This window comes from Pteropus vampyrus, unplaced genomic scaffold, assembly GCF_000151845.1.
Source record: "Pteropus vampyrus isolate Shadow unplaced genomic scaffold, Pvam_2.0 Scaffold16, whole genome shotgun sequence".
Classification (NCBI taxonomy): domain Eukaryota; kingdom Metazoa; phylum Chordata; class Mammalia; order Chiroptera; family Pteropodidae; genus Pteropus; species Pteropus vampyrus.
In genome coordinates this window covers 1083525-1095975 of record NW_011888797.1, presented here as the reverse complement: position 1 = coordinate 1095975, position 12451 = coordinate 1083525, and the positions used below count along the sequence as shown (strand labels likewise).

Below are 12451 nucleotides of genomic sequence, written 5' to 3'. Positions count from 1 at the left end.
ATCATAGGACTTGCAGGTAAATATGCCATTTTTCTGTAAGCCAGCATCATGGAAAAATATTGGCTCCTGGCTTTATTCTGTGTGTAGGCCTTGCAGTTGACAATATATCTGCTGAAAAAAAAATTTCAGGAATTTTATATTAGCAAGTGTACATCCCAATAGCATGCAAAAGGGTGAAAGCCTGTATATATTGGAAAGATTTCACAGTGGACCAAAAAAAAAAAGGTCGAACATAAAATTTCAAAACCTAGACCTTGTTCTATACACAATCCAAACACTATTCAAATTGTATAGTCTTAGATTCAGTTGCACAATTATTTTTTTATTTTTCTTTATAGCTCACTTAGTACCATATCCTATTACTTTGTTTCATGTTGTTCCTGACTGAATCAATCACTTGAAATGCTTTGTATGTATGGGTTATGTAGTCATTGCTATCTGATACCTTATGTTTTCCCAACTGTCTCAATTGGTTGTTTGAAGGATTTAAAAAAAAAAACACACACACACACACACACACACAAAGAAGAAAGAAAGGAAAGAGAAAGGAAGGAGGAAGGCGAAAGGGGATAAATGGAAAAAGAGGGAAAAAAAGTTTAACTTGAACATTTCAAACCTCAGTGAGCCATATGAAGATTGTATTTGATTGCTTTTGTTTGTTTTTCTGTAATGTGTGGATTTTGGATCTCTTTAATAGGAAGTCTTTAATATAAGTTTCATGGCATAAGAGGTAGTAGGAAGGAGTGGTTTTTAACTAATGAAGATTTTGTTTTTATTTCTGCTCTACGTAAATACTCTTTTGTTTGAAATTATTTCTGGCTTTCAGCTCCCTGGAGCGTGGGTGGGTAGGGGTGTGTGTGTGTGTGTGTGTGTGTGTGTGTGTGTGTGTGTGTGTGTGGATATGTAAATGAAGACTCAATAAAATCACATTTACCAAGTTGTTTCCAATTGCTCTTATTTTTAAATAGACAATTTAATTTACTCTTGTTTTTCTTGATGTAGGAAAAAAACACTAACTTATCTAAATACATGTTCACATCCATATTGAAGGGAAATAAACATTTTTTATCATGAATTGGCGGCGGGGGTTCTTGTTATGAAAATCCATGGGACCAGATGACTTTGATACCTCAGTAACTGAAACAATTTTGTTTGTTTTTAACTCATAGGTTCTATGATTTTGTGAAATTGATTGTACTTTTCTCCTTGCTGCTAGGAAGCTCAGTTTTGGTCTACCTTTGACTAGACTTTGACTAAATTAGAAATTTAACTAATGTATTTCGAATTATTAACCTTACTACCTATCTTTAACTTTTCCCTTCTATCCTTATTTTTCCATTGCTTACTTATATTTTATCTGATTATGCCATGTGCATATTGCCTTTTATTCTTTTTGGAGCTACATAACATAAAATAGTTACCATGAGGGCCAAATCATTTTGGTGGTTCCACTAGGACCTTTTATTTTTTTAAATTAGATATTCTTTGGTTGCTTTATTAAATTTTAAAATTTGTTTTTGAACTTGAGTGTTTATATCTGTAAGTTACCTTAAGTTTTTTTTTTGGAACAAGGCTAAGGCATAAATAAATGTGAATATATACATTTCTTTTGCTATAATTTTAGTTTTAAGATTGTCTTCTAGTAAAAACATTTTACTTTTATAATTATTTAATACCCAGTTTTAATAAATATGTAATTTCTTCATTATAATAGTCCATGATACTACAAATTTATAGTTGGATATATAGCCAGATACACTTTCAAGTATCTGAAATATGCATGATACCAAATTTATATAATGGCATGTTTTTTCATGTTACCAAAAAATAGAAAATATAGACAAGTCAGCATTATTGCAGTAGAAGATGGTCTATAAAAATTGAAATTAGGGTTGTCTATGGTATTTTGTGTATCGACTGTAAATATTTAAATTAAGGGTAAATACTAAAACTTTATTATTGCTTTAATATTATACAGTGTGACAATAACCTCTAATGACAAATAATCAAAAATAACATTTTTTAGTGGTGCCACAAATTTATAATTTTATGGTTTTTTTCCATAGGTTCTCATCATAAAGCTGTCAGTCATTCCAAATCTTCTCCTGAGATTACTCTAAGATTTGAAAGTGGGCCTGGTGCTCTAATACACTCTGTGCTTGCAGAAAAAAATGGTTTTTTACAATGCCATATAGAAAACTTTAGCACTGAGTTTCTTACATCTTCTCTTATGAATATTCAACATTTTTTGGAAGATGAAACTGTTGCAACAGTGATGCCAATGAAGATACAAGTTTCTAACACAAAAATAAATTTAAAAGTATGTTTTAATAATACTTTCATATTTTCATGTTATAAATGTTTACTTTGCCAACATGGACTTTAATTCATGTCTAAGAATATGCCTTGTCTATAATATATACTCCATCAGCATTTATTGAAATGAATTTGTTGGTCTTTGTGGTGAATGATGTAAAGATCCTGCTTAGAAATTGGAAAATATCAAAATAGAATGGGAAGATTTCTCTGTGTATCAGCTAAAGCATGTGAATATAAATTTCAAACTCATTAAAAATATGATTGAAGTAATGTTTGTTAAGATAATGATTATTTTAATTTTATCATTTGCTTTAATAACAACATGCCGATACTATTTGTGTTTTCTGTAGGATGACAGTCCTCGTAGTAGTACAATATCCTTTGAACCAGCTCCTGTAACCGTTCATATTGATCATCTTGTGGTAGAGAGAAATGATGATGGCTCTTTTCATATCAGAGGTATATATGAAAAACAATTTTAATGAACACCTACTGAAATTTGAAGTTAAATTATTTACATGCTGATTGTTTCTTTTCCCTCATACTTATTATTTATTTTATATGTATGTGCATAGTAGTAGATTGAGTGACTTTCGGTACATTGTAATAAAATATTACCTATGAATGGTTCTCTACCTCAGAAATAACCATCTACAGTTGATTTAGTACCTGTTCTACAAATGTATTTTGAGTGAAAGTGAGAGAGGCTTTCATGGCCTTACATGTCTCTTGATCTTAAGTAGGTCTCTTGATCTCTTTCTTAGCTTTATGTCCCACTATTCTTTTGTATTTACTCAACCAACCTGGTATACTCCCTGTACTGGAATTTCTCTTGCATGTTCAAATCTCTGTATTCTTATTGCTTGTTATTCCTCATTAGAATTGTTCATTCCCTTCCAAGGTTATCTCTAGTTTTTTCTTTTCAGTGAACCCTACTCTGTAACCTGATATGACTTCTTATAATTTTTGGATACTTATTCTCTGCAAATCAGTTACTTAAGGTATATTGCTATGTATTTAGTTCTGCTATAATGTTTGTATCTCCACATTAACAAGCCTTTGAAGTCTCTAAGAATTATATCTTATAAGGTAGTGTAAAGTAATGGAAAGAGCTTGAGTCAGTACTTAGGTGTTCTGGTCCTCACTTTGTTAGTAACTACTTGAGGGTGAAATATGAGGGACTGATTTTGCATCTATTTCATCTCCTATCGAAGCCATGAAATGACATAAAATGTGTTAAGAGAACATAAAGTTATAACAGTACTACAAATGAAAAATAAGTATCATTAATGGATCAGAAATCTTAATCAAGTAAACCAGAGGCAAAACCAGAAAAATCATTAGCTATAATCCACAAAAGACAGGACCCTGGGGTAGGAACAGATTGTAGAGAACTCTTAATTGAAAAGTATTACCCTTTGGGGTTTGGGGTCAACTATAGCAAACATAGAAGCTCCAAGGTCTGTAACTCTGCAAAGAAGCTCCAAGGTCTGTAACTCTGGCAAAATACAGTAGAGTGCAGGGGGCATCTTGGGCCATAGAAACAGGGCAAAAAGTTTAGAGCAGAGGGATCTTTAAAGATAATGAAGTGTATCAATGGGTAAGAGAGCATCTAGTAGGAGAGGTATATCTTTCTTTGACCCGTGGTATTGAGGTGCCCCTTCACAAAAAAACAAAAACAAAAACATTGAGACACGAGGAATGGAGCTAGAAATTCCAAAAGGGATCTAAAGGGAGTTCCAGAAAGAGAACAGAATAAAAGGCAAAAGGAAAAATAATTGAAGAAGTAATAAAACATCCCAAATTTGAAGGAAGAAACAAGTCTTCAAATTGGTGGAGCCAAACAGGTGCAGAGCAAAGCGAATGAAAAATAATTCTTACCTAGAAATACTGGTCAAATTTCACAATACTAAGGATAAAGAAAAAAGTCCTAAAATCTTCTAGAGAGAAAAGGCAAAAAGAAGAGAATCATATTTGCATCAGACTTTCCATTGGCAACACTGGATGCTAAAAGATATGCAAATCTTTAAAGTTCTAGGGGAAAATAATTTTGAACCTCAACTTTTATTTTAAAGGCAAAAATAAAGACTTATTTTTCTCTTTTTATTTTTCAATTAGAGTTGACATTCAATATTATTTTATATTAGTTTCAGGTGCGTAGCATAGTGGTTAGACAATATAATTTACAAAGTGATCCCCCCAATTAGTCTAGTACCCACCTGGCATTATGAATAGTTATTACAATATTATTGACTATATTTTCTATGATGTACTTTACATCCCCGTGACTATTTTGTAACTACCACTTTGTATTTCCTAATCCCTTCATCTTTCTTACCCAGCCCAAACTGCCTCCCATTTGGCAACCATCAGTTTATCTGTATCTATGAGTCTGCTTCTGTTTTGTTTGTTTGTTTTTATTATTCTTTAGGTTCCACATGTAAGTGAGATCATATGGTATTTATCTTTCTCTGTGTGACTTATTTCACTTAGCATAATACCCTCTACATCCATCTATGTCATTGCAGTTGGTAAGATTTCATTCTTTTTTTATGGCAGAGAAGGCAATTTTTTAAGTGGAAAGAATTACTTAGTTAAAATGAAAATTTAATAAGGAACAGTAATAAGTGAAGAAACTAGTAAACCTTGGAGTTAAGTCTAAATTTTCGTTTGTGCATAAGAATAATTTTTTATATGTGCAACTAAAATTCCAGATGATGTCAGTATGAGAGGTTGGAATTGGGAAAAAGTAAGGGGTATAGAGAAGTAAAACTGTGCTAAAGTTTTTGTCTTTTTGAGGGGGAATTAACACTAGACTTTAAAAAAATATTTGTTAACGTTGTGTGCTTAACCTTAGAAGTCCAAAAATAATAATTTTTAAACCATTAGCACTGAGAAAAAACCAGATGGAAGTATCCAATTAATACTCTATTTTACATACAAAAGACAATATATAAAAAATGAAATTAAAAGAAAGGATAGTAAATAGAAAACATTAAATTAGAATATAGGAATTAATCATTGCAGTAAATATGAGTGGTTTAAATTCCCTTGTTAAAAGACAAACGCACTGATAGAAAGTTAGGGGGAAGAATTCAGATATACGCTGCAATAAGATATCCCTCCGAAACAAAATGGCACAAAAACACTGAAAATAAGGTGGGAAAAATGTATATATATCAGACAAGGGCTAACAAAAGGATTAGAAATGTTGAATTAAAAGTATAAAATGGGACAGAGATTTCTTTTTATTTTTTTGATAGACTTTATTTTTTAAAGCAGTTTTAGGTTCACAGCAAAATTGAGTGGGAGGTGCAGAGATTTCCCATGTATCTTGTCACCCCAGAATAGAGTCTTCCACATTATAAACATCTCCCACCAGAGAGGTATTTTTGTCCAATTGATGAACCTACATTGACCTGTCATTATCATCCAAAGTTCATTGTTTATGTTAGGGGTCATTCCTGGTGTACATTCTCTAGGTTTGGACAAACAAATAAAGACATGTATCTACCATTATAGTACCATACAGAGTAGTTTCACTGCCCTAACAGTCCTCTGTGTTCTACCTGTTCATCCTCCTTCCCCCCACCAACCCCTGGCAACCAGTGGGAAAATAATTTTAAACCTCAATTTTATTTTAAAGGCAAAAATAAAGACTTTTCCAGAATATCATGTAGTTGGAATCATACATAGCCTTATTGGATTGGCTTCTTTCACTTGGTAATATGCATTTGAGGTTCCTTTCAAGGCTTAATAGCTCATTTTAGAGCTGAATGATACTCCACTGTCTGAATGTTCCATAGTTTATTTAACCATTCACCTTCTGTAGGACATCTTGGTTGCCTCCAAATTTTGGCAATTATGAATAAAGCTGCTATAAAACACTTGTGCAGGTTTTTTGTGTGGACGTATTCAACTCCGTTGGGTAAATACCAAGGAGTGTGATCGCTGGATCTGGTGGTAGAGTATGTTTACTTTTGTAAGAAAATGGCCGGACCATTTTGTATTCTCACTAGCAACGAATGAGACTTTTTATTGCTCCAGATCCTCACCAGTATTTGGTGTCAGTGTTCTGTATTTTGGCCATCCTAAATAGGTGTGTAGAGGTATGTTGTTTTTATTTGCATTTCCCTGGTGGCATGATGTAAAGCATCTTTTCATATGCCTATTTACCATCTGTATATTCCTACTTTAGTGGAGTGCCTGTTTAAATTGTTGGCCCCAGAGGGAGATTTCATATTGATAAAAAAAACTCCCCTCCAAAAAAACCACAAAAACGTACCCCGGTCATAAACCTTTACCCATCTAACAACAGAACAGGAAAAAAAAAAGCAAACCTGTTTCAAATAAAGAGAAATGGAATTATATCATAGTGAGATACTACAATCATATGGAGAAATTTTAGCATGCCTCTCAGAGTACATTAAAAATTTTTTAAATTAAGTACATAAATTCTATAATTGAATTTTTTGCTTTATGTCTCTATTCGTGTATACACATTGGAGAAACACAGCATTAAACATCAATTTGATGAGTAAAAACTAATTTTAAAAAAAAGGTGCTTTGAAATTTCTTCCTCAATATTTTCCCCTACATTTTTTATCTATATTTTCTAGTCAGATACATATTTTACCAGTTGTGAACTGTATTTTAATGTAGTAGCTAAAGGCAAAAGTAAGTCACTGGTCAGTCCAGTAAGGGTATATCTTTTCTTGAAGATCATTTCAATATGGAAATTTTATTTGGATTTGTTTTTAAAGTTGTATGGGTTTAAAAACAGAATTATATCTAACTTAGCAGTGTGCTCTAATGAAGGCAAGGTAGTATCTATTTTTATTTTTTTATTATGACATCTCATGTTTGGGCACCTCATATCTTACATTTTTGAAAACTTGAAGCTGCTTAAAATGTTTTCCATTTTAAGAATATATATTTTTTCTTATTTCATGCCTTTACAATGACACTTATTTGGATGATTTCAGCAATGATGAAATGTTAGATGAAAAAGGCATATGCTAGATTATGTAAAAATGGGCTTCAAAACAGTATTATTTGAACTTAAGCAGCAGCTCTCATGTAAATTGTAGATGTACCTTTCAAAAGCTCATTGGTATAATTTCCATTACGTTGTTATTCAGGATATTAGCACTGTAAAAATTCAAAGATTATTTTAAAATACTTTTTCATTGGCACTGGGAAGAATAACATATTTTAAGTATAAACAAGTATGCTTTGTTTTATATAGGGTGTTTCATGTTTTATTTCAGTGTATTCCTAAAAGCAGTGTCGTAAAATTGTTTGTGTATGTTATTTTTCTTATGATGTGGAAATTAATTGCATTAGGGTCTTCAGTGTGTAAAGTATATCATGTAACATATAGCCTAAAATACCACACATGTATGATAATGTATCATATATATGACTCAAACTAATACATTAGCCATGATAAAGAAGTATTAATGAATTTTATTTGCTTTTTAGAATTCGAAGAACATTTGGGGAATGATTTGAATGACCCAACTTTCTCAAATAGTTAAGAAATTTTGAAGTATGCTGGGTTTTTCTTTCTCCCTTGATGCAAATTTATTTAGCAAGCAGGAACATTCAAAATAATCTCATTAGTAGCTGTTTCAAAAATCAGTTGTATGTGCTTGTTGCTGTGATAATAGCAGCTTACCTAATATTTTTCTTCACTCCTTCCTGTTTTTTTAGTTTTTTTCTAGGGTATACTTGCAGTTCTGGATGTGACTTAATTCCATCATGAAGGAATAAGTGCCTTTATACCTTTTTTTGCTGCTTATTTATAGTACTTCACACTTCTTGGGAAAGTCTTAAAAACAATGACCAGTTTTTCACTAAAGACTTTAAAGAGAAACTTCAATAATTTTTCAGAAAATTAGAAGGGTACACTATAATTTCTTGTTCCAGTGAAATATGGCTAATTAGGTAACTGTTAATAAGACTAACCAAAAGAGAAAAAGACAGAAAATGTTTGGTACATGTGTGTATATGTATATATGGTATATATTTGTATATGCCATGCCATCTATTATTAATTACTTTTAATAGTAGTGTACTGACTCTTGACATTTCTCTATCCAACACATCTAGGACCTGACATATTCTCATCTGGAAGAGTGGCCAGCCATTATGCCATCAGTTCGCAACCAAAGGGTTGCAAGGGAGGGTCTGCCGCCCAATAGCTAGCTAGATCAGAATGTTGTGGAGGTGAGGCACAGTATATTTAAAAGCTCTGTGACAAGCAGCCCTTTGCCATATACACACTTAGAATCATTGCCGTAATGCTCCCTAACTGGGAATGCAGGAAGATTTATTTGATCACTAAACCTAAAGAAAGGTAAAACCTAAATTCAGAGACATGTCTTATGACCAGAAAAGAAAAAGGAATTGAAATCTTCTATTTGAATAAACAGAGAACTATTAAAGTCCATAATTAAAGTCAAATATTTATTGAGCACTTACTGTGGTACTAATAACGATTCATATTCAAATAATGCTTTCCAGTTGATAAAGTTCTTTTACAATAAATATTAACTCATTCTTACCACAACCCTTTGTGATAATTAAGGCAAGTATTCTTATCAGATTCATTTTGCAGATGAAGAAATTGAAGTTTATAGAAGTGACTTGTTCAAGGTAAAATATATAGAAAGTGGCAGAGCCTGCCTGCCCTAGGGAAAAGGTATATGCTGCTGTAAGATGCTACACATTTCATTTGTGAGGGGCATAGGTTTGTTTATCAGAATTTGTCCTAAAAACTTGAAAGAAGTTCTTTTAAAGTAAATGAAAGGAAATAAGTCTATAGTAATAGACTCCAATCACCCCTATTATCTATGGGTTCTCTTCCTTCTCATTCCTTTCCAGTTTCTCCCAACTTTTTACCTTCATCTGCCTGTCTCTTCCTCCTTATCCACTCCCTCCCTATCTTTTCCTTTTCCCTTCCTACATACTCCTGCCTATTTCTTCTTTATCTTTCATTATCCGTTATTATCTATACATTCCTCTTTCTCTCTTCTCATCTGGAATTCCTGCTCTTTCTCCTTCTCTACCTTATTCCTCCTTTCTCTCTCTACACTTTTTTTCCTCTTCTCTTACCTTCCCTTTGTTCTCCTTTTTCTACCTCCCAATGATTGACATAGAATGGGTTTCAGAATTGTTTAGTCAGTGGTTTTTTCATTATTCTTAAGATTCCATGAGTGAGTAGTAAGAGGTAGGCTAAGTAGAATAGGTCTTGCATCCCTTATTATTCTTATTACAGCCAGGATAACTCAGCTTCTATTTTTAGTTCATATTAGCATTTTAAGTCAGATTTCATTAAAAAAAAAAAAGAGGTGTGTTCCTTTAAAAGTTTGAAAACCAAAATACATTATAAATTACTAATCAAGTATTATTTTGGGGACAATCAAAAGATTTCAGCCCTTGGGACATGGTGAGTGGTTTCAAGGCATGGCTGGAAACTAGGATTTATATCCAGCCATGCCTGAAGCACCATCACTTGGATTCTCCTGTTAAAGAAACAAATATATTTCCTTTTTAAAAATTCAGGTTGTACTCTCTGATTCAAATGTGTGTGTGTGGGGGGGGGCAGTCGATGTGTAAAAATATTCCCTGCTTTGTTTTTTATAATTATTTTTAATAAAAACACTCGAGATATAATTCAAATACCAAACCATTCACATAAAATATATAATTTAACATCATTTAGTATACTCACAATTGGTGCAACTGTCATCACAATCAGTTATAGAACATTTCATCACCCTCAAAAATACCTATTAGCGGTCTCTCCCTGTTCCTCCCCCAGTCCTGGGCAACCACTAATTTATTATCTGTCTATGGATTTGCCTATTTTGGACATTTCATGTAAATAGAATCACACAGTATATGGTCTTTTGTGACCAGTTTCTTTAACTTAGCATATTTTCAAGGTTTATGTTATTGCATACCTCATTTCTTTTTATTTCATTCTATAATCACACTACATATTATCTTTTCATCACTTGATGTACATTTGGGTTGTTTCTACTTTTCGACATGTGAATTATATGAACTATAAACATTCATGTATAAGCTTTCCTTTCTCTTGGGTGTATATCTAAGAATTGAGTTACTAGGACATCCAGAAACTCTATGTTTAACCATTTGAGGAACTGCCAGACTGTTTTCCAAAGTGGCTGCACTAGTCTACATGTTTACCACTGCAGAGTATTGAGGGTTCCAACTTCTCCACATCTTTGCCAATACTTGTTATTATCTGACTTTTTGATTATAGGCATCCTAGCAAGTATGAAGTGATATATCGGTATGGTTTTGATCTACATTTCCCTAGTGTTTAATGATGTCAAGTGGTTTGGGTTTTTTTTTGTTTTTTTTTCATATCTTTATCGACCATTTGTATATCTTTGGATAAATGTTCACATTCTTTGCCTATGTTTTAAATGAATTATTTGTCTTTGTTAACTGAGTCTTAGGCATTCTTTACATATTAAAGAAGTAAGTCCCTTATCAAATACATGATTTGGAAATATTATCTCCTATCCTATGGGCTGGGCTGTCATTTTATTTTTTCTGTAGTGTCCTTTGAAACACAAACTTCTTTTGTTTTGAGTCCAATTTATTGCTTTTGTTTCTTTTGTGGTTTTGGTGTCATATCTAAAAATCCATTAACATATCTGAAGTTATGAAGATTTACCCCTATGTTTTCTTTTAAGAGTTTTATAAATTTAGCTCTTAAATTTAACTGTGTGATCCATTTGAGTTAATTTTTGTATTTGTTGTGTGGATAAGGACCATAGAAGCATGGGTTTATTTCTGGACTCTCAATTCTATTACATTTATTTGTATATTTATCTTTGTGCCAGTACCACATTGTCTTGGTTACCAGCTTGTTTTGGAGTAAGTTTTGAAATCAGGAAGTATGCCTTTTTTTTTTTTTTTTTAAGATTATTTTGACTCTTCTGGGTCCCTTGCAATTCCACATGAATTTTAGAATCAGCTTGTTCATTTCTACAAAGAAGCCAATTCAGATTCTGGTAGGGGTTGTGTTAAAGCTATAGATCAATTTGGGAAGTATTGCCATTTTAACAGTATTGTTTCCATCCAAGAACATACATTTTTTTCTCTATTTATTTAGAACTTTACTTTTGTTCAACGGCGCTTTATAGTTTTTGGAGCTTAAGTTTTACACTTCTTTTGTTAAATTTACTCCTAAGTATTTTATTTTTTTAACGACATTTTAAATGGAATTGTTTTCTTAATTTTATCTTTGAATTGTTAATTATAAGTGTTTAGAAACAATTGATTTTTGTATATTGATCTTGTTTCCTGCAACCTTGCTAAACTTATTAGTTCTAAGAGTTTTTTAGTGGATTCTTTAGTTTCTTTCTATATGCAAGATTTTGTCATCTGTGAATAGAAAGTTTTACTTCCCTTCTAGCGTGGATGCTTTTTATTTCTTTTTCTTGTCTTATTGCCTTGGCTAGAACCTCTAGGACAGTGTTGAATAAACGTGGTGAGAGCAAACATCTTTGTCTTATTTCTCATCTTAGGAGAAAAGCATTCAATCTTATACCATTAAGTATGATATTAGCTGTGGCCTTTTTGTAGATGGCCTTTATCAGAGTGAGGACATTTCCTTCTATTCCTAGTATGCTGAGTGTTTTTATCATGAGAAAGTATTGGATTTTGTCAGATATTTTTTCTGCATCTATCGAGATAATCACGTCTTTTGTTTAATTCTATTATGCTGATGTGGTGTATTACATTAATTGATCTTTGGATAGTGAATCAACTTTGCACCCTGGGATAAATCCCACTTGGCCATGGTGTATAATTATTTTTATATATTGCAAGGTTCAGTTTGCTAATATTTTGTGGAGGATTTTTTTACTAATATTTATGAGCATTATTGATTTTAGTTTTGTTTGGTTTTGGAATCAGGGTAATACTGACTTCATAGAATGAATTGAGACATGTTCTCTTCTGTTTTTTGGAAGAGTTTATAAAGATTTGGTATTATTGATTCTCTTTAAATGTTCAGTAGAATTCACCACTGAAGCCATCTGGATCTGGGCTTTTTGTTTGTGGGTAGGTTTTTTTTTTTTTTTTT

General features: G+C 32.2%; 1 protein-coding gene across 2 annotated transcripts in view; it reads left to right on the top strand.

Annotated features, from left to right (window-relative positions):
* UHRF1BP1L (UHRF1 binding protein 1 like) overlaps positions 1-12451 on the top strand; it is a 73668-nt gene that overhangs the window by 54532 nt on the left and 6685 nt on the right. For both annotated transcript variants that reach the window (XM_011386564.2, XM_011386571.2), the window contains 2 exons: positions 2067-2320; positions 2670-2778. In XM_011386564.2, the coding sequence (XP_011384866.1) occupies positions 2067-2320; positions 2670-2778 (363 nt within the window). The remainder of the gene's footprint in view (positions 1-2066; positions 2321-2669; positions 2779-12451) is intronic.